This window comes from Phoca vitulina, unplaced genomic scaffold (genome assembly GCF_004348235.1).
Source record: "Phoca vitulina isolate PV1807 unplaced genomic scaffold, GSC_HSeal_1.0 scaffold28, whole genome shotgun sequence".
Taxonomy (NCBI): Eukaryota; Metazoa; Chordata; class Mammalia; order Carnivora; family Phocidae; genus Phoca; species Phoca vitulina.
The window spans coordinates 7,884,633-7,907,690 of record NW_022589731.1 but is presented as its reverse complement, the minus strand read 5'-3'; the positions used below and the strand labels follow the sequence as shown (position 1 = coordinate 7,907,690).

Genomic DNA, 23,058 nt, shown 5'->3' with positions numbered 1-23,058 from the left:
TGAGTGATTTGATATTATTGACTAATTCTGATGCCCTGTGGTGGCTTTTAATTTGACTACAAATTCTTTGACATTCCGCTCTTCAAAAGGTGGAAACTAATAACCCTCCCCTTGAAGACTGGCTGGATCTCGTGACTTGCTTTTTGCATGAAGAGGATACAGCAGAAGGGAAGGTGTGTGACGTCTGAGGTCATAAAAGGCATTGTGGTTTTCACCTTGTTCTCTCCTGGAATCTACTCTTTGGGCCACCATGTCATGAGGATGCTCGAGCAGCCCATGTAGGGAAGGCCCAGGTGGGGAAGATGGAAGGTGCCCCACCAATAGCAAGCACCAACTTACTAACCATCCTCCAGCCCCAGTCAAGCCCTCAGATGACTGCAGCTCTGGCTGATACCTCGTTACAACCTCTTGAAAGACAAGCCAGAATGCTCCTGAACCCAAAGGAACCATGAGATATAATAAATGCATATTGTGGTTTTAGCCTCTGCATTTTAGAGTGACCTGTTACACAGCAATAGATTAATATGTATCTACTGAATTCCAAAAAAGCTCTGAAACTGCCTAAGGGCAAAGCTGTAACAACATGGAAAGCTATCAGAACAAGATTTGAAAGATGGGAGTGAAGTAATAAATGGGGTGGGTCTAGGGAAGAGACTGTTTCCTTCAATTAGAAAATCTGGTTAAAGACAAAATAGAGCCTTTAAGGCTTCTTTCAGGCCAAGGTAAAAATGGGAACGTAATGGGTCATATTAAAACTATTTTTTTTCTTTTGGCTTTGAATAATGATAACACATTTGACATGCGGGATTTTAGATAAATAGCACCACCGTATGGTGAATGATACCTTGGTATCCCGCAGATACTCTACCTACTGTAGATTATATCGAGGTTTGAAATAGTGAACATATAGTTCACTTATAATGATGCACTTTCTGACAGTTTTCAGAAACTCTTGGCATTACAAAAGTTAGGAAAGAAATGTACACTATATTTTGCAAACTTTTTATGTAGGTACTAGATAAAAAATAAGGTATAATAAGGTTATAGGAAAAGTCTCCATTTCACCCCTGTCCCCCGTGGGCTAGTTTCCTTTCCCATGGTTAACCCTCTGTGACTGATTTCTGGTTTAATTTCTCAGAGATATTTTATATACACACAAATAATATATATTGTTTGCTCCCTTTATTACACAAACCGTAGCATACTATGGGTGTGGTTCTGTCCTGTGCCTTTTATTATTCAATATTGATACAGGACTTAAAGATAAAATTTCCCTTAATTATCCTAATTTTTTTATTTTCTGCGCTTTTGATATTTTATTATTCATACTTGGGAAATGTAAAGAAGTCGAAAAAATAAAAAGCACTTGTAATCCCACCATCAAGAAGTCGCTGCTGTTCAATACCTACTGTTTGGGCGTATTCTTTCCTGTCTTTCCCCTATGAATATGAGATGTGTAATATGTGTACTTTTTTTAAACCGTGGAATGAATTTCATATTCTGGGGTTTTCCTCCCATTTACTTTTACATACTCCCATTCCCTCTCCCTTATCACTACCATTATACTATAAGTATATTCAGGTTTTTCTTAAGGGGCATATTTATTTTCTCAGTAATGCTCCGCCCAGCGCAGGACTGAGGTGAACCTGCCTTTTGTGGGTCTTCTCCAGGCTGCTGTGAGAACAGCTCCGACCAGCCTCCGTCACCAGAGCATCTGCAAGAGGAGCAACCAAGGCCGTGAGGCATCACTGAAGCACGTTCGTAAAGGACCTTCTTGGATTGCCAACATGGGACAGCTGGGGCCTCAGAGCCTGCCGACGGCCAACTCCCCGTGTGACGGCACTCAGCTCTCAAGGAGCAAAGAGAGCTAGGAGAGGTCAGCCTTGCCAACCAGAGCCCCAAAGTCAGCTGTTGCCCTGAACGCAACTTAGAATTACAGTGATCGGCCGAGTCCCATGGGATTCTCCAGGAAGCTGCCCTAGGTTGAGGCATCCCCACTGATCTCGAAGGAAGTTGCTGCTCTGGAGCATCCTTGCCTGGGAGGACCTGACATGACAGTTTCCTCTCCCTCACCTTCCAGGGCACAAACCACACCTTCCAGCGAGATTTCTTACTGGAAAAGGGCAAGTTACATAGGGTTATCTATTCATCCCTTTTCATCCTGTACTTCTTTTTCAAAGACTAGACATCTGGTCACAGTTGTACAAAGAATTCTGGAAAGAACAGGAATGACAAGTTTTTTTGTTTTGTTTTGTTTTTTAAGATTTTATTTGAGAGAGAGAGCATGAGCAGGGGGAGCTGCAGAGGGAAAGGGAGAAGCAGGCTCCCCGCTGGGGTTCGATCCCAGGACACCGGGATCATGATCTGAGCCAAAGGCAGATGCTTAACCAACTGAGCCACCAGGTGCTCCAGGAATGACAACATTCAAGTGGATAACAGTGGAAAGGGCAAACCAGATGTAGTTTACTCCTTTATCTTTTCCCTAATATGCATTTTCTTCCAGCAGATAAAGGAGACCAAGCAAGTGATAACACTATAACGATACCAACATTAATTCAGGGCTTACTGATACTGGGTTAAGTTCTGTGTACATTATAATCTTGCTTAATTTTTATAACCACCCAAAGAGGTTAGTGCAATTATACCCATTTTATAAAAAAGTGAAGAGCTAGGAATCAAAGTCAGGTTTCTAGGACTCCAGGGCATAAACTCTTAATTTTAAACTATAATGCTTTATTGTTGGACAAAGAAAAAAATGCTACAACAATGTCAGAAGTGGAAATTTTAGGGTATTGTTGGTATAGTTGTTTAATAAGATATGTAATATGTCATATGACAAATGAGAAAGAAAACGTGAACCCAGTACAATGTACTTAATTGATGTCTGCTGTCTCTAGAGATTCATGTAAATTAAGAAGATAAGACAGCAGTTATCTTTTGGAAATAAAGACAGTAGAAGTATAAGCTCTTAAATCTGATTATGCAGGTTTGGAACCCCAGTTTTGCCACTTACTAATTATGTGACCTTGGGCAACTGCTTTAAACTTTAGTTTCTTATCTGTAAAATGGGATACTACCTTTTACCTCAGAGGTTTGTAGTATTAACTTAATGAATCCATTTAAGGCACTTGGGTGTTCAGTAAATTCTACTATTACATTTAACCCATAGAGTTATAATGTGCCAATGACGTCTATCAATGACCGCGGCCTTCAGTTAAATAAATAATTGCTTAAGATCCAATGGGCGATACAAGAATTGAAAAACCACACTGGTGATCAGGATGTAGTCGCTCTATCACCGTAGGGTTTGCTAAGGCTAGACAAATACTCTCTGTAGATCCAATTCGTCCTTGGGTTCCTAACCAGAACCTCACTGTATCCTTGCACAGGAAGCCCCTCCCCACACTGGATTAGTGAACGCCAGCGTGGCTACCCAGGCAGTTTGCCCTGGGGTAAAACTCTGCCTCACCTAGAAGCCACTTTACCATGAGACAGGTTGGGGAAAGCTTCTCTGACACTGCCTTAAGTTCTAACACTTGATGTTCCTACCAGCTGATAAGCAGGCTGCTTTTGGTGAATAACCTGGCATGACAATAAGAAACAGACTTGGAGTTTGAATCCCAGATCCACCACTTACCAGGTGCGAATGTAGGATAAGTTACTTGGCTTCTCTCTAAACCTTGGTTTCCCCTCAGTGGAGTTAGCCCTACAGTGCAGGATTGGGGATTAAATGAGATAATGTAATTTAAACATGCAATACAATGCCTACCCAATGCCTAAACTGTAGCAGTCATTTGCCTTACAGATCAGACTAGGAACTTCAACTAGGATTTGTATCCCAAGCCACTTCCTGACTTTCACTATTAAGATATAGGAGAACATCTTTTTGCTATGTACATATTATTCACCATATCATCAACACGAACAGTATTGTCTACCATGAGCAACAAAAATGCAGATTCTATTTTTGGCCAAGCATGATGGAGGACAAAAGGATGAACAAGGTTCAGTCTCTGTGCTCCCGGAGCTCACAACCTTTTAGGGGAGATAGATACATAATCAGTAATGTTAATTTAAGACAGGCCAAGAGAGGTATGATCCTAAAGTGCCACTGGAGTTTGGTAAAGGAAGAAAAATCATTTTGATGAGAGAAACATCGGTGGGGCCAGGTAGTAGAGGATGCCTGGAGAGCTAGGAAGCCCTCTGGCCAGGTGTATAGGTTAGGGAGAGGGGTGTGATGAGGGTCTGCTGGCCAGGGAGTGCTCTGTGGACAACTGCTGGCTCAGGGGACTGAGTGATTCAAGCAGATGCTGACGACAGATCTGAGCTTCTGCAAGTGGGGCCCAGGGAAGCCATTCTCTCTCTAGTGGCAGGCTGGAGGAGTGAATGGAGAGGTCATTATTTGGGCAAGTGTGGCAAGATGAATCAGAGAGGCCTTCTGACTCAGTGGCAAAAGGTAATTACCACAACCAGGAGGTTATGGAGGATGTACCTTGTAGAATCAAAGCTGTTTTGCTCGTCTGAACTTACAGCCTCATTTATTCCAGTTGGAGGAAGAAACACAGACCACTCATTCTCTTCAACCCAGTCAGTACTCGTGAGGAGCGTCTTCTGGTGACGCCCAGGAGGGGGGCCAGAGTCATCACTGGAGTAATTTCCCTGTGGTGAAACTGTACTTTCAGATAGGGCAAATGAGCTCACAAGGAACATCTGGCCGTCTTCACAGCCGGTGTGCTGGTAGCACTTGGCCCCTGTTCATTATCCGGTGCTCGTCCTCCCAGGTAGGTTCTGGTGTGAACAGCAATAGCCCAGTCCTGCTGCCCTGCAGGACTCTCACATGGCTGCCTCCACTGTGAAAGTCAGGTCAGGCCCTTCCTGGCCCCGCAGCACTCCTCTCCCCTCCACGGCTGGGGCCCTGGACCCCCTCACCTAGCTGTGGCCTCCTGCACTAGCCCTGATGAGGCACGAGGAACTCAGGCGGCTCTGGCGACTCACTCAACATTAAGCCACACCTGTCTCCAGGCCAGTCACGACCTTGTGTCGGCTCCAGCACTGCCTTGCTTCTGGAATTCTGAGTGGTATCATGTACCTCAAGTCTGGTAACAGGATCCCCATCTGTCACCCTCCTTACATCTGGGTTCCTGTCCTGAGGAACTATCTCCTGCCCCTTAAGCCTGAGGTCCTGCCCTGATCTTGCCATTGCCCCACAGGAAGCCGAGGAAGCCCTGCCCTTGAAGCCTGAGCTGGGGCTCCTACACAGGCTGGGGGACTTGCAGTCCTGCTTTTGCTCCGGACACCTGACTGGGACGGACACTTCCCTGACGGAGACCACTTTACCAGACTGTGCTTCTGGTTGATTGCCATGTCCTCCAGATTCCATGTTTCCCCTGCCGGGCTGGACTTCCTACGAGCTGCTTCAGCCCGAGCTGCTCTCCCCACGCCTGACTTTGCTCAGTGAGTGGGTAGAATTCCAGAGCTTGCCCCACCCAGTCTGCCCTGTTCCTCTGCAGTTAATTGAGCCATGCTCAGCTTGACTTTAGCAAGGATATGTGCATGTACTCTTGCTCAATATTAACCTAAAGGTCAAAATGGAGACATGAGACCATACTTATACAAAATCATTTCACATACATGGTTTGAAGACAGAAAACTATTTAAAAGATATTTTAAAAATGAAAAGTCTCAGTTACCACACAACATATTTTAAAAGGCTTCACATACCCAAACATCAGGTGCGGCGGGAGCCTAACGCCACCCCCGGGGACCGGTAGCTAATACTTGGAAAACATTTTTGGTTGTCTGAATAGCCTCAGTTTACCTTTAAGTTGAAATAATTGAAGCCGACATTTCCAAAACAGAAATCAGGTAGGAAGTAATCTATAGCCTTAACTTGTGAGTCCAGTGAACACCCCTGAGGAGCCTGCCTCTGCCCGCCAACCAGCTGGCCATACCTCCCTACTGCCCCTAACACTCAGTGGGTCACCTGTTCTGGAGTCAAAGTCTACCAAGCCAGCCACCACTGAAATCCAGCCCCTAGAGCATTACTCAACAGGAAAGGGCGAGTTCTAGAACGCAACAACGACTTCCTCCACAGCTCCTGCTCAGTGAGAATCTTCAGAAGCTATTGCTTTTGGAAAAACCAATTAGAAAATATTCTAACATTAAGGACAGACACTAGACTGGCATATCATTGAAGAGGGTCTAGCAGCACTGCAGCTCTAGGTCCGGGCTGGGACAGTCACTACCAACATCTGTTTTTAAACCCAGAAAAGAGGACCAGTGGGAAATTCACAAAACCGTCTACCTCTTAACTCCTGCATTTTATAATCATACCACTTTCCTCATTTCCAACCCATCTGTTAGAATATTACTGCTGTGGGACATCCAAGTTTTTCTTCAAAAATCTCAAGTCTAAATATCAGCTTGAGAGGACACTGTTTGGTCTAAGAAGTCCAATTAAGTAATACTCCAGATTGGTCTTTCCATAGGGCTCATACATTTAGTGGCTTTTTGAGGGGCAGCCTACTACAAGTAGACAAACAATGAGGACAAAGTCTTGTCTACAAGACACAAGATTATAGACAAGATTTTGTTCTATGTACTTTGTCATCTTAAAAGCACAGCTAAAAAGTTTTGGAATAATTTCTTAGAAACTTAATATTTATCAGTGCACATCCAAATTAGATTAGTAATACTACTCTGGTTCCTCTTTTATTTTTTACAAAATTGGATTAATAAAATCAATGTTATTGATTTTAAGGTATGGAATTTAGCAAGGAACTAGTATTTTGTCTAGTGATGGGAATTACCTGGGACTGAAAATAAGGGAATTTTTTTTTTTTTTTTTTTTTACTATTGTAAGCAAGGTCAAAGCTGGCCTGGAGAATGACAAAACCTAAAGTACTTTGTGTAGGAATAAAACAAAAGGTAGCTTAATCAGTAACATTCACCATTGCTTCAGTACCAGGACTTACCCAACCAGAAATTATACAGGCCTTAGAAAAATTACGGACTGCATATATACCCATCTATCTTTCTGCTAGATAAAACATATAACTTCTTTGCTATGCAAGGCATATCAAAAGGTACCAGTTTATCATTTAAGGTATAAATGACATTTAAAATATTACAGGTTGCATCAATAAAATCAGCACCTTGATTAATTTGAGAGAATACACAAAACTCTCTGCAGACTTGACACTTTAGGAAAAACAATTATTGTTTACATAATATACAGGCTCAGTCCTGCAATAGATTTCTCTTAACAATTTCTGTAACAACATACGAATTTGCCGAGAACTTTAGAAAACTGTATTTATCCCTAAGTTACGACCTGATGAGCTTCCAGGGGAGACTATGGCACAGTAGAAAAGCAGGAGGTGCAGACCTGAAGCCCTTTGCTTAACTCCTGGCTTCGCTGCCTACGAGCTGCATGATGTTAGGCAAGCACAGCTTCTCTGAAGGACTGATCCTTCTTAAGTCAGAACGAGAAAACGAGGCTGAAGGAATAAATTAAGTAATTTGGTATCTCTAAACTTTCCTCAACCTTAAAGCACATCTAGCAATGCATAATCAGAATAAAGCCCTAAATGGAAGCTCAAAAATATTTTGAATGAAAGTTCTCATGATTAATTAAAACTAAATTTAGACCCAGGATTGCCCTCTAATGGTCATCTTTTAGAAATGAAAGTTATTTTTTCTATCAAAAGTTCCCCAAAAGGCTTATCCTTGTTCTGATCTCCAGCAAGTATGCTAGATTTTTCTCCAAGAAAGATCATCTCCAAGTATATTTATTTAAATAAAGTTTTAAGTAAATAAAAGTATACTTCTGACCTTTGAAACTACTTATATAGCTCGGGGCGCCTGGCTGGCTCAGTGGGTAGAGCATGAGACTCTTGATCTCAGGATTGGGAGTTCAAGCCCCACACTGGGCCTACAGCTTACTTAAGAAATAAATAAAATTAAAAAAATAAAAGGTCAAGGTTTAAGAAAAAAAGTAAAACTACTTCTCCAAACAGTCTTTTCAGGTTTTTAAAATAACACTTTCCTTGGAATGTTTCTCCTTGTCCCCAACACTGAAAATCAAAAAGGAAACACAAGGAAAAGATAAAGGGGCTTTTACCCAAGTCTTTTTTGCATCTTAAGCAAAGATATAGAGATACCTTGTCTTCCAGGTGTCATGGTAAAGACTCAAGGGGTGCTCTTTATATTAAAGGACAGTGTCACCACAGGTCACTCCTACTTTGCAGGTATTCATCAACTTCTTCATTCTTGGGGTGAGTTGCTGAGAAAAAGAAAAGTCTTCCAAATCAAAAGTTAATGTTTTATCCTAAACCTATATCCCATCTTATATCAAAACGTGAATTCAGCATGGTTGGACTTAATCCAAACTAAGGAAACTGCCTAAAAAAAAAAACTCAAAAAACATACACGGGAGCCACACTGGGTCTGGCCCACAGGTGTCACTAGTAATTTTAAATATCTGACTTTTGACGGGTGAAATGCTAGTACTCCCTTTTCATTTTCTGTAAGCCTTAGTCTCATTATGCACAAAATGGGGATAATATCTATTTTGTTGGGATGTTGGGAAGGCCAAATGAGGTAATACATGAAAAGCACTTAGCATAATTTTTGATAACAGAAGGCATTAAGAAACAAGAGATTATCAATCTCCCCAGTCAAAACATGCCAATTTTTGAAGAAAGCATTATATTGCCACTCAGAGGCACAAGGAGTCATTTTCTACCATGGTTTCTTCCTGAGACCTCACTTCAAATATTGTTTCAATGTGTTTTCCACCATAGGCATTAGAGTCCTTGCTGGTGGTGTCTGTATTAGTGAAATGGGACTTGTTAAGACAACAAAGTTGAGAACAATCTAGCGAAGAGAATGATAAGCAACAAAGGAAATGTCTTCTGAGTTCTGGGTATTTCACAACAAACATGGTGCCTACCGACGAACGGGGAAGTTAAGGGCAAGAACTGAATCCACAGAGTGGATTGTTAGGTCTATTACACCCTCTAGTGGCCAAAAGGAAGATTGTTCTTTTAAAAATCAGTTTGGTCAAGATGGCAATTTGGATGTGTATATGTAACACCCTTGAGTCTAAAAAATAACCAGCTTGCCTTTATGTGTTTTTTGCCTATGTAAAACAAAACAAAACAAAACAAAACACCCTAAAAGCTAGTGTTAAGAGAAGCCAGTGCTGTCACAACTGGATTCACTCGGCTCTCTCTCTTCACCGCTCCATGAAAACACTGAACACTAGAGGAACAGGCAGGCGGCACACCTTCTTGCCACAATGACTCTCAAATGCAACTGAAGTTAATGGTCTTTGTTGCTTTATGGAAGGGAATTTTGAAATGAGTATCTTTCTAAAGCAGCAATTTTTCACCACAGGGTTATTTACAAGCCAAGGTAATAATATGCCCAAGACTATGAATCTATTCTTCTCTGCCCAAAACCCTTCATTTTTATAATGGGTAATTATAGTAAAAACTTCAATTAACCAGAACCCTCAATTAACATGATTTCCCCTCTTGCACTCTATTTTTAGGACAAAGTGGAAAAAAGAATCACAAGAAGTCATTCCTATGAAGGATTGGGTCTGAAAATCTTCTAGGATGAATTTTGCTAAGGAGAAAAAACCCAGAAAAAAATTACATTCACACCATGATAAGCAATATATATGAGATCTACCTATAAATCATCAAGAGTTGGAAGGGAATAGATTTATTGTCAATGTTAATGTGCTGGAATTGTAACCTATTTTCTATTCTTTTTATTATCACATTGTTACATAAATAAAAGTCATAGACAAGGGTAACGTATACAATAAACTCAGCACATATTCTGCAACATTTTCTATTCTACATCCATAGATCTGGACAGTAGAACTGAGACTGAGAATCAAAGTCCTAAGTCCTTCCAAGATCTTGAGATCCCAGAGATATAGTTAAGGTCACCATACACTGTCAAGACAAAAAATAGGTCACTTGGGGAACATTTCTTCTAATATGAGCTGAAACAAGAAGGGTTTTTATATAGTGAATTTTCAACTAATTTGAAAATAAATATACCAGGACATCACTTATTCAGAAGCAATAGTCCTACTCAAAATCTCACTGTGGTTAAAAAAAAAAAAAATCAAAATTCCACAAAGTAATTCAGGCTAAGCAACCACCCCTGAATTGAAAGTTCGTGATACCAAATCCATCTATTTAAAATACTGTTTATTTGTGATTTAACATTAATTAGCATTACATCTAAGAGCAATATCAGATAACATTTATACATTTTCCACAGGACACAGAGGTTCATTGGCTCATTCTTTATGCCAAAGCAAGTAAAGAGAGGCATTAGCAAAAGGTGCAAATAGTTCACTGTTGCGTTTAAAAAATATTTATGCACACTGCATTCATTTAAGATATATATATATATTTAAAAAGTTATGGAAAAGCATAGTTCACAGGTTACTGTTTCTACATACGTTGTAATACAACATAAATGATGTAGAACATAAAAAAAGTCCTCAAATACAGAATTAAGCAACTGAAAGTTTCCACTAAGAGATTAAAACACTGATTCCAGTAGTTAGTGAGATCTAGAATGAAATTTCCAGGCTCTGTTTCAACTTTGCATCATCATACACACACAGTCAAACAGAACCAGCCCCAGAACACACTGTAATCAATGTGATTTTTTTTACATGCCAACTCACCCTCCAGAAACACTTTGGATTATTTTTACCCACTGACCATTTTGGATCATTGATTTTACACTGATTTGTGACATCACTTGGGTGAAGGGGGCAAAAAACTATATTAAGTCTAGGTTTAAATTTGTATTTACATTAGAAAGAAAGTTAACTGAAACAAGATAAGAAAATTTTGTAAAAATCAAGAAGTGGTAGGTTTTCTCACTGGGGGATCAGACCCACTGATTTCTTCTAGTACTGCCTTCTAAAGATACAGAAATTAAAAGGAATTGACCCTTTTAAAACTCAAATATCAACGAAGAAATATGATTTTGGCAAAGCAGAATTTTAGCAATTTGGGACATGTTTCAAATAAACTACGCTTCAAATCCTATCGTGACTATGAGTCTTTATCAAACTAGAATTCTTTGCATGACACCACTTTTGTTCCCTTCATTTTTCACTTTCTCTTTTCCTTTTCATTTGGTTACCGTATGAGAGCTTCTTCATTTGTTAGCAATACTAAGAGAAAAATACATGATAAGGTTCAAATATGAATCTAGTTATACCTTGAAATGCTCTAATCCCCTTTTGATACCAAGTCCCTGGATTCTTGAATTATATTTAAGTATACTTAGTACCAAGCAGCCTCAAATATGCTCTACGGTTATATGATTGGCTAATATGCTTATGATGCTTAAATTGAATGGTATACAAACATCTCAACATACAAAAATCGTTTTTGCCAGAGTTAAACTAAATAACCCATGTTACGTGTACAAAATCCCCTTTGTTGAAAAATAAGGGGCTTTCTAAACTAATAAAAAAGAAAGTTTCCAAAAATTATAGTTTACTAAAATGATTTTTTTTGGCAAAGAAAGTTACTTCAGGTGAGGAAATTTTATACTATGAATAAAATTCCAAATGAATCTTTTCCTAAACTTTTTTTAAAAAAAATTATGTGCCAGTGTATACTAATGCTATAGATTCTTAGAAGCTTTTAAAGCGTCTGTTAATGCCCACTGAAACAATGGGAACCCAAAAGGTACAGTCAATGATCATGGTAAAAAATTATCATCTGATTACCCAGTGAAGCAGGTGTTGAGAAATAAAAATTCGCTCGCTTGTTCACTGGTAATTTGTTTCCAACAGATATTATGCAAAGGCCTGAAGTAATTCAGACAGGTATCTGTTTGTGGTGAATTATAGTAATACTTCATGAGGGCAGAGCTAACTAAAACTAGCAAGTATTTAAAAATTCAAAAACCTTTTTTGGACATATAAAATGAGAGATGAATTTGAGATTTTTTTTCATAATGTTTTTCTTTTAGTAAAATCTCTTTCCAGTTCTTAAAGTCCGGTTTGCTACATACCCCCAATCTTATCTACCACTGCATATTAATGAGCAACTTAAATGTGGTATTTAAATGTGCAATGTCACATTGTAATAATAATAATTATAAAAAGACTTTAGTTAGGCTTCAACTTTCTCCTTTTTTTTGTTCTTTTTCAGAAAAGAAGGAGTACGGAATTTCTTCTTTTTCTTGGATGGTGATTTTGAAGGTGAGCCTTCAGGTGACAGGACTTCTTCAATTTTTTCTGGAGACTTAATGGTAATCTCGATGTTCTCTATGGTCGTGCTTGTAGTTAACCTACTCACTCGCTTAGCAAGCTCATCTTCAACATCATGCATATCATCCTTGCCATTCACTACCATGACAGGCTCTTCCATGGAGATGAAGCTCTTGGAAAACAGCTCATGGTTTTCTACAAAAGGGGAGGGTTTTTTTTTTTTTTTTGGTTATTTTATATAGTTAAAATCTTTGCTTTATTTTACAAAACTGAAACGTTTCAGCAATGTACTAAGGCATTACTTTAATTTCAATAAAGATAAATCATTATCTTAATAGACTATGGATCTATTAGCATGAAGCTGATTTTCTCACATGGTATAAAGGGGAAGGGGACAAAGTTTTTAGACCAAAGGATGAAGGATAGATAAGTCTGGTTTGATGATTTGAGTTGCACTGTAAATCAAGTCAGTATAAATGAGGAAGACAACATGTATTTTTCTTTAATTGTGGGGTCATTTGGCAATCAAAACTGAAAAAGATTTCATGCTTCTGATTGGAAGATGTGGGACAAACCACTTTTAATTTCACAAATTCTTAAGAACTACTGGTTGCCAAAATCCCAATTAAGGTAAATCAATATAAACTATGAACAAAAGTAGCACACCATTTAATAAAAAAAGAGATATAAAATTATTGGGAGCTTTAAGTAAAATCCATGGCAAACTTACTGCAATCAGGCATTCAATTTCTTTACATGAAAACAAACGACAGAGGACAAACTCTTAAGACTAACTCAGTGAATGCTATGGGAAGTTACAGTGAATACCTTCTAATTTTTCAGGGATATTTTGCGGTGACTGAGTTTGAGACTGAATTTGTGAAACAGATGAAGCGTCATCTGAGAGTAATTCCTGCTCAGCATCTGTCGGATGAGAGTTTAGTTAAAAGCCATGCAAAACAAAGAAGCATAAGATCTCAGGGAGGTTAGTGCATACTTGGAACACCTGCAGATATATGATAAACTTCAGCAATGAGCTGAGCATGCTAACAGCTATCTCATATATCAATAATTATGCATTAAGAGGAGGTTAATGTGTTAACATTTCTGGCTGCTAATATTAAGTTTACATACATGCTTACTGTAAGGAAGCATGGCTACTCACTGGCCAGGCAAATAGTATGTATGCATTTAGCTTTTGCTAGAGTGTTAGAAAACCAAAATATATTGAGCAGCCAGGTGAAAAGAATGATGAAGTCTCACCAGTGATGCTACATTCATGAGGCAGAATGCCTCACTGAATTTTTGAACAATATCCTATTAGTGATTCCTGTCAGAGCAATATTAGTGAGCTAATTCAGAAGGCCATAATGAATGTGGAAGAAACTATTTATAAAAATACATATATAAAAGGTGACGGTTCTAGAGTGCAGTATTTATTACCTGGCATCTTTAGGCTTTCAAAAAATGAGAGATTAAAGAGGGACCATTTTACAAAATAGAAAAACAAAGTTTCCAACCTTAGGTTAGAATAAATAAATTCACTAATACCACTTAGAACATTTAGCATAATCACATTAATGAGTCAGGATGACTCCCTCTTGTGACAAAGGCACCAACTAACATACTGATAAAAATCATTCCCTGGATGATCCAGCTGTCAATTCTTTCTACACGATACCTAACATGGACAAAAATTCTTTATCTATTGGTTCTGCTTTGGGTAAAAATTTCAACTGTATGTTGTAGATGCTCTAAAGCAGAGGCTTTTACCCTTTTTTGGGGTCACAGACTTCTCGTCCCTTACCCTGAGTGCCCTCTTTCCCCAAATGTATATCATATAAAATTAAGCACATATTTTTCAGATGGCTCATGGACTGTCTGGAGCTTATCCAAAGACCCAAGATTGAGAACCCCTGCTATAAAGAATTTCTTATTTTTGAGAAAAAGGGAGCTAGCATTTAATTAGCTGGGGTTTCATGAACAACTTTTAAATATAATCCTTACTTAGGGTTCTGAAGTCAGAAAAACTCAACCTCATGAGAGTGATCATGTGCTTAAAGAAAGTCACCTCAAAACTTTGGCAGTTTGCTTTTGAGATTATAATACTGGCACCTTGCAACACCCAAAAACAAGAGAGATTTTACAAAGTCTTAAAGACGTACAATATATGCTGTAATGTTTAAATCTATTACTGTATCTGTATTTACTTTAGCTGATAATTCTTATCTGTGGATTTCACATTGCTATGAAAGACTTTCTGCTAGCCATCAGATTGCTTTCGGAAGAAAACTGTTTCTTCTACATGTTAACATACATGGACTATGGTGGCTCTTTGCATTTTAGCTCCACCCACACTCAGTAAGGTCTGGGAGAGATAACATAGCACAATCAATTACAGAAGGAACATTTAAAAAAAATAAAACACTGACTGCCTTCCATCCAACTCAAGGTGTTCTGCTGTTAGTAGTATGGTTATCAGGCTTAATCTGAAAATGAACTAACCTTCCAGGCCCTGCTGTTTACGTTCAATTGTCTTCTTATACTCTTCAAGCTCTCTTTCTGTGAGATGACTGAAGGGGTTGGGAGGAGCTGGTGGGGCCTGATCGTCATCTTCAAATTGCATGGTCTTGTAGAGAAAAACATTGAGAGATCAGAGGTTATTCTTCAGAACTGGGTTAGGGGTTCTGAGGGCTCCCAGAATGATGGTGGGAAAATTGTAGGAGACTGAAGAATTCTCCAGATAAATGGCCTCAGATAAAAGAACTATAGATATTAACATTTAGGGATTCTCCAGAGAAACAACCAATGACCTTAGAATGAAGCTCACCAGTTCCCAAGCTCTGCACACACCCAGAGCATCTGACTGGCTTTTCAGTGCCCTGTTCTTAAATATAAACAGACTGCCATGTATTACTAGACACCTGAGGAACGCTTCCAACATGGAAGGGAGAAACCAGGGGAAAAAAAAAAAAAGGGAACTCAGAAGAAACAAGGAAAATAAAGGAGGGAGAAGCAGGCTTCTCGCAGAGCAGGGAGCCTGATGTGGGGCTCGATCCCAGGACCCCGGGACCATGACCTGAGCCAAAGGCAGTCGCTTAACCAACTGAGCCACCCAGGCGCTCAAGCCTAGGTGTTATTTAAAAAAGAAACATTCAGGGAATAAGAAGTCTTGAAAATTTTTCAAAAATGCATCAAAACAGAAAATTAAACAGAAGGATAAGAAAATAAAGTCAAGCAAATCTCCCAGAAAACAGGAAAAAAAGACAAAGGGATGGAAAATGGGAAAGAAAAATCGAAGAGATTCAACTAACAGCAAATCTTGATAGAAAAAGAGATTGGAGGAAAAAACTATTGAAGAAATACATTTTAAAAATTCCCAGAGCTGAAGGATAGGACTTTGCAGATTGAAAAGGGTTACTGAATGCTAAGAACAAAGACTAAAAGAAATCTACTACAGAGCACATCATCGTAAAACTTCAGAACAGCAGGGATGTAGAAGAGATCTAAAAGAATAAAAAAGGGCCCTACACAAAGTCACATGAATCACAGTGCTCCTCTCCTACTTCTCAACAGTAACATGGAGTTAGGGGACAACAGAGTGATGCTTTCCATATTTTTGAGGTAAATTATTCTAAACTAGAATTCTATGTCTATTATATGAACATTTGAGGGTAGGACACAGGATTTCAAGCTGTTACCTTCTGTGTACCCCTCTTCAGAAAGCTAGGAAGAGGATATGCTCATCGATAAAGGAATAAATCAAGAAACTGGAAGACACGATGCAGGAAACAGGGGATACTACACAGTCAAGAATCAGAGGAATCCTCAGGATGAGACTGTGCAGCTGGCCTAAAGAGCAACCAGGCCAGATCTGGGCCGGAAAGACAGAGTAACGGGAGATTACCTGTTACCTTCGACCCTTTGGAAAATAATAAGAAGGGCTTTAAAATTCCTTTGAAAAGTTTGGGAAGAACTAAGCCAATGTACCTAAAATACTAAGCCAACAAAAAAAGGAGGCACTTATTAACTCGAGGGGTCAGAGACTAGTATAAGAAAGGATTTGTAATCATGGGATATTACCTGGCTCAGCAGTAAACACTGAATACTGTGAATAATAACACTGAAAGCTGATTTAACCAGGAAACTATAATATAATCTTTCCCCCACATTTTCTCATCTCTGAAATCGGGATTCATCTAATGATTGATAGCTTCCTACAATTATAATTGTGAGGGTTTTTTCTCTTTTAGTGATATACAAAACAACGGTACTTCTTATAGTTGATGACAGAGATTCGATGAAATCAACTGAGATCTAAAATTAACAGGCCAAGAACTCTTTAGAAACGTGAAGGTAAATGCTAGAACAAAGTCCTTGCCCCTGGAAATTGGAAGTTGAAGGTGATATTTTAAGTCTGGCAGTTACTTGACTTTTCAACTTGTGCTTACATTAACTTTAGTAAAAATAAATATTCATATATAAAAAACAAAGAAATTAATGTGGTAGATATAAATCAAAGATCATATTGCTTCATGGACTTACAGAAGGAGGTTTATCCACAACAATTCCAGCAAGCAACTGAGATTGTGGTCCTGCTGTTTTCAAGTCATATCGGTTTTGTTCTCGAATCTGAATTGAAATACAATAAGAAGTTCTTGGGGACAACTATGTAGATGATTTTTACTCTCTCTTTTCCCACAGGCTTGCTATTTGACCACCCAGAGCCTTTTTTGTTCCTGTCTCCACCCATCCCAACAACGCACATTCATCTCCTCCACTCTTCCTGATGTGTGATTTCTATTGCCTTATGTGGTTAGAGAATTACATTTTCCACTAGCGCTGGGGCTCACTCTCACTAACCCAGCAGCAATATGTTTAGTGCTTCTCCCCGTGTAGCCGCTTACCGGTGACTAGCACAGAGCTGGACGTATTCAATACAAGCCACAATTATACTGAGTTTCAAAATCTTTTTTATTCAAACCCCCAAGCTTGGTATTAATCAGATTTAATCACTAGTGATTTGAACATAAAACAGTATAAAAAATGCCTCCCCTGGCCACAGAAGACCACATCTTACCTTATTTCTCTTTTCTAGTACCTCATTCGGGTTTGTGTTTAAAGGAACAAACTGATTTGGATCTTCAATTTTGATAGGTGTTCCACTACTAACTTTAGAAGAATCCTCTGCTCTCATCCACTAAAAAATAAAAAATTTTATAGAATGAAGCTTTGTGTTAAGGAACAAGGGTAGGTTCTTGGTAACTGTTTATTGACTCAAGGCGAGGGAGCATACACTGCCAATATTTTAAAGAATTTCACTAAGCAGTATTTAGTGGGCAATTACTGTATATCTCATACTAGTTAGAAAAAGGCTCACGATCAGCACTCACTTAAAAAAATGTGATTACTATTTACATGAATACTCATTTATATGGCTACTTAAATTTTCCCCTTTTGGCATTTTCAAATATGATGCTCAAAACATTCCAAGCACAGATACAGAGCTTGATCTCGTATTAACTCACATTCAGAGATGGCGCCTGCATTGAAGTTTCTTCAACTGATGATGGCTAAATCACCGAAAAGGACTCAAGGACCCCCTGACCAACATTTTACAAAGAGAGTAATCTGGTAGTGACCCATAATATAACAGAATGATAGGGATGGAAGAGCCTTATAGAATTCTTCTTCTTCACCCCATATTATATCCCTAAAAGAAGGCTAATATTCATCAAGATTAATAATGGTTGGCCATCAGTCTGTCAATAAAATTAATTCTGGGAAACTAAGGAGTTTAATTATGTTCTTTTCCTAGGAGATAAGAAATCTTTTTGGGGGGGCACCTGGGTGGCTCAGTCGTTGCAAGCGTCTGCCTTCGGCTCAGGTCATGATCCCAGAGTCCTGGGATCAAGCCCCGCATCGGGCTCCCTGCTCGGCGGGAAGCCCGCTTCTCCCTCTCCCACTCCCCCTGCTTGTATTCCCTCTCTCGCTGTCTTTCTCTCTGTCAAATAAATAAAATAAAATCTTAAAAAAAAAATTTAAAAAAAAAAATCTTTTTTTTTTTTTTTAAGATTTATTTATTTGAGAGAGTGAGAGAGAGCACAAGCAGGGTCAGAGGGAGAAGCAGACTCCCCTGCTGAGCAGGGAGCCCGATGTGCGGCTTGATCCCAGGACCCTGGGATCATGACCTGAGCTGAAGGCAGCCGCTTAACCGACTGAGCCACCCAGGCGCCCCAGGAGATAAGAAATCTTACAGACTAGGGAGAAACCTTTTGATGTCTAGGCACTTCCATATTGAATGGTACTGATTGGTATGATAGGATGAACAATTTTGAGTATTTAGAGGATATTTGGTGATAAGCACTCTAAAACTAAACCAAATCTGAAGCAAAAATGTTGAAAAAGATAAGACAACCCATTTCTCTCTCTACAAGATCTTGCCTAAGGATAAATATGTGCAGTAATTCATGAAACTTTGGCACCATTACATTTCGGTAACTTTTATAGCTCTGATTCACTGGTGTAATATAAACTACAAAGCAGTAGCTAATAGTGGATTAAGAAGAAGGCTCCAGAGTCATTTTTGTATGCATTCAAATACTGACTTTACTATTCACAAATGATTAGTTAATCCCTCTGTGCCTCAGTTTTCACATCTATAAAATGGGGGAGAAAAATAGCATCCTCTCCATATTAAGAGAATTAATTGAGAATTCACTTATGGTCCATAAAACAAAGTATCTTGTTACAAAGTTTATAACTGATAAATGACAGGTTATTATTATTATATTCTGCTTTCCCAGTATTTTTAACAGATAACATTCAATTCATGAGTAACTAGGTGAAATATTTCGTAAAGGCGAACCATATAAATAGTGACATACTGTGATTTTGGTCCTGGGACTGGTTTCACCATTCCGAGACTCCTCAGGCACATTCACTTTCATATAAGTATTTGGGGAGTTCAGCCATCTTGTTTTTTCCCGCTGCTGCCTCTGTGCCATATATTTGAGAGGAGACAGTAGCACTGTGTCATCCTCGAAGGAAAAAGCAGTCACAGTTGCTGGGATCTCCACATCACTCTTGTGCCTGGGCTTCTCTCGAACGAGAGGATGCCTGTAAGCATAGCCTGTTCTATACCCCTAAGGGACAAAAAAAAACCCACATCTGAAGCAATCAAACGTGTACCGAACACAGCATCTGGACTCTAATTCTTTAAATAAATGATCAAAAAGACTCCTTTGTTGAGAAACAGAGGGGAAAGTTATCTTTCAAACCCCACATAACCTCCACATAACACTAGAGTTGAAATTAAGCAAATTTCAAGATTTGGTTAAAACAGATTCCAGCTGACAATGCTATTTCCACTCACACATCTGTTCCTGACAAAGGTAATTTCAAAACTGCTGACCAGAAACATTTTCCTAGCTATTTTCCAGTTTTGTGGAAGCCAAATCTCAGTGCTCATTTAAGTCTTTGTTCCAGGGTCTGAAGGCAATCTATCTTCTGACCCTTAGTGGAAGAAGGTAAAATCTTAAGATGACATCTGCATGTTTCACCGTATGATTCTTAAAAATGTGGTAAAATTACACTGGAATGCCAGAGGCATAAGGAGGGCCCCAGATAGTCCAAAGGGGGATGGAGGCATTTGCTCTTGAATCTGAAGACATGAAAACCAAGTTTATGTACAATTTTTCACCTACCAAATTATCCAGAGTCCTCATCAGCCCTTCAAACTCCATCTCGCCAACCTTCCATTTTTGATGGGAACCCATATTCACTCCTCCTCCTCCAGATGCTACCACAGTGTAAGTGAAAGCTTTGTACTTCTGAGGATCCAGCACAAGCAGATTGTCTACTCCACCTGCCCCTGCTAATGCCCACACCTGTAATCAATGGCAAAATAGAGAGGCACAAGACTGTAAAGATTATAAGTATTTTACCTTTAAAAAGGTATAATTTTAATTCAGCAAATACCTATAACACTTGTTCAGGCTACTAACAACAAAAATAAGGCAATATACTTGGGAAAAAAGGCAGCTGAAGTATCTTTTCTACCTATCTGAAAAAGATACCTTCCAGGATTCTGACCCTCCCTGATGGAAAACACATTTAGAGCCATTCCTTTTAACGTATTTCAAGAAACTGAATTCTCTTGCCAAATTTTAAAGTTATCTTGCAGTTTTCCCATGGTTATCCTTTTTTTTTTTTTCTGAAAGTTCTAATTTTAAAGGAATATAGACACTATACTGTGAATTTAAGGATATTTAGGCAGAAGTAGTCAGCTCATCTTAATTAAGCTTTTCATAGCTTCATTTGAAAAGAGGAGGTACTGCTAAAGCAAAAAAAAAAAAAAAAAAAGGTTGGTTAAGACATTAAAATTGACAGAAAAGTTTTTTCCCCTTTTTTGTGGCCCTTCCAATAAATTAAGATTATTACCATTTGCTTCAAGAGAATCTTCTTGAAGACGGAAATTAGGTGTGTTAAAAATACATTCAGCTTGGGGCGGCTGGGTGGCTCAGTCGTTAAGCGTCTGCCTTCAGCTCAGGTCATGATCCCAGGGTTCTGGGATTGAGCCCCGCATCGGGTTCCCTGCTCAGCGGGAAGCCTGCTTCTCCCTCTCCCACTCCCCCTGCTTGTGTTCCCTCTCTCTCTGTGTCTCTCTCTGTCAAATAAATAAATAAAATCTTTAAAAAAAAAAAAAAAATACATTCAGCTTCTCTGAGAAAAAAGTGGCTGATAACTATCCAACCTGTTATAATAAATCTGAGGCCGTGCAATTGTTAGAAACTGCACAAGTTAGTAAGACTTCTGGTCCTGCTCTTACACTTTTTATAAAAGTGGCTATAATACATCTGATCTTTGAGGACTGACAGTTGCCTCTGTTTCTCAATTAGTACCACACCACTTCAGGGTAAAAACAGAGATGTGTACAATTACACTATCTTAAAAAGAAGGATTATGGGGAAAATGATGTTTATGAGGCACTCAGATTTGTGTGTATTTATATGTGACACTTTTTTCCCACCCTATTTTCAATTCAAGAGATAACTGAGCTGACCCTTTTTATTCAAGTAAAACAGAACTTCTCTTAAAAGACAAACAAAACAAAAAGCCAATAGGACTTTGAAAATAAGTAAATACAAAACCCATCTCAATAAGCAAATTACAAAGCAATAAAAAAAAAGTGTGTGTGGGGGGGGGAGGATAATTTTTCCTACCTGAATCTCACAGGCTATCTGCACGTTAAATATATAATGAAAAGCCTCCTCAACTGTTTCTCCAAGGGCTAACACACCATGATTTCTGAGTACCAGCACCTAAAATAGAATCCCAAAGCAATCACTTTAAATAACTGGCATAGCTCACACTGTTTTCATCAACAGCAACAGCAACAGCAACAAAAATAGCTCCTTCAATAGAAACTCTACTTACATACCTTACAACTTGGCCCCAGAACTTTCTGCAGTTGAATTCTCTCCTCCTGTTCATCAAGGGACCCTTGGTAGTCATAATAGGCAATATCTCCCAGGATGAGGGACTCTTGAGAAATTGGAAGGATCCCACACTTCATGGAGGATACCTATTTGATTGGGTCCATGTCAAGAGGACACATTTAGTTACTAATTAATTACACTCTCCTAGGAACCTGATTCTTTAGTCAGCTCAGGAAGCACTGGCCTATTCACTGTGTTCACCATTCCAGCCCATCTCCCACTTCAGCTCGTCACTTCTTCCAGAGGGGGGGAAAAAAAAGGATTTAGGGCATACAAGTCAATTTAAATGTTGTGCCAAATATTATGAAAGAAACTTTGCTCCAAAGAACTCAGTACCCAATTATTAGCTGATTAGTTAAAAAGGCCAATGCTATCTCTCCAGGTGTTTCCTACAATGTCAGCATTTGGTCCAAAGGAACTTTTGCTTTCTGGGTATTCAGAGGATTAATATTTTGAATATAATTCTGAATGATGGGGTGTGAAAGCGTGCAGGTAGTAAAGCATCACATAAGGAACACCATGAAAATTAAATACACTTCCCAGAGCCATTGCTGGGTTTAGTCTTCAGCGACTTACAGCTGCTGTTGCAAGAGTATGGATGTGGATCACACACTTAACATCAGGACGTGTGGAATAGATTGCAGCATGGGGACTGAAGCCTGTGTGGTCAATTTTCAAATTAGTACTTCCCTGATCAACCACTTCTCCTATTATATTGACTTTCACCTGGAAAAAATCAGAGAGACATATTTAATTGGTATCAATGTATCAAAGACATGTAACAAAGTCTGCCTGTGGTCCACCAGCTAAACCAGGGGGTGGCAAACTTTTTTGTCAAAGACAAACAGTAAATATTTTAGACTTTGTGGGCCTCTGATGCAACTACTCAACTCTGCCACTTTATGTAGAACCATAAAGAACTGTAAAAAAAAAAAAAAAAAAGTGTGGCTTTGTTCCCATTAAACTTTATTTACAAAGAACAGGCAGTCTGCAACAAAACTTAGAATTTATAAGAAGTAGTTTCTAAAAAGCCAAATAACTTAAAACTCTTCACTAAAGGTCTGGACAAGGTCTGGCATTCACTAAACTGGCTGGAAAATGTCCGTTTGCTAACACTGCAGCACCGAGAACCAATGCAGTTCCTGCCATTCTAGAAGCCAATGACACTGGTTATGAGCACAATCGTGGAAAAATAGAATGCTACACAGTCAGCCCCTCTGCTCAGACCAACTGAATTTTGCTGAAATCTATCTATAAAATACACATAGACTTTGTGTGTGGGTTTTAAAA

The 23,058-nt window shown here is 39.0% G+C and overlaps 1 protein-coding gene across 5 annotated transcripts in view; it reads right to left on the bottom strand.

Moving 5' to 3' along the window:
- Nucleotides 1–10,215: 10,215 nt before the first annotated feature.
- ADD3 (adducin 3) overlaps nt 10,216–23,058 on the bottom strand; it is a 123,815-nt gene continuing 110,972 nt past the window's right edge. For 4 of the 5 annotated variants that reach the window (XM_032423473.1, XM_032423474.1, XM_032423472.1 and 1 more), the window contains exons 6-15: nt 22,345–22,494; nt 21,711–21,854; nt 21,493–21,591; nt 19,975–20,157; nt 19,156–19,413; nt 17,349–17,468; nt 16,814–16,900; nt 14,774–14,897; nt 13,097–13,192; nt 10,216–12,463 (exon numbers count right to left, since the gene is read on the bottom strand). In XM_032423473.1, the coding sequence (XP_032279364.1) occupies nt 12,171–12,463; nt 13,097–13,192; nt 14,774–14,897; nt 16,814–16,900; nt 17,349–17,468; nt 19,156–19,413; nt 19,975–20,157; nt 21,493–21,591; nt 21,711–21,854; nt 22,345–22,494 (1,554 nt within the window). In that variant the 3' untranslated portion in view covers nt 10,216–12,170. The remainder of the gene's footprint in view (nt 12,464–13,096; nt 13,193–14,773; nt 14,898–16,813; nt 16,901–17,348; nt 17,469–19,155; nt 19,414–19,974; nt 20,158–21,492; nt 21,592–21,710; nt 21,855–22,344; nt 22,495–23,058) is intronic. The other variant, XM_032423476.1, reaches the window with a different exon arrangement.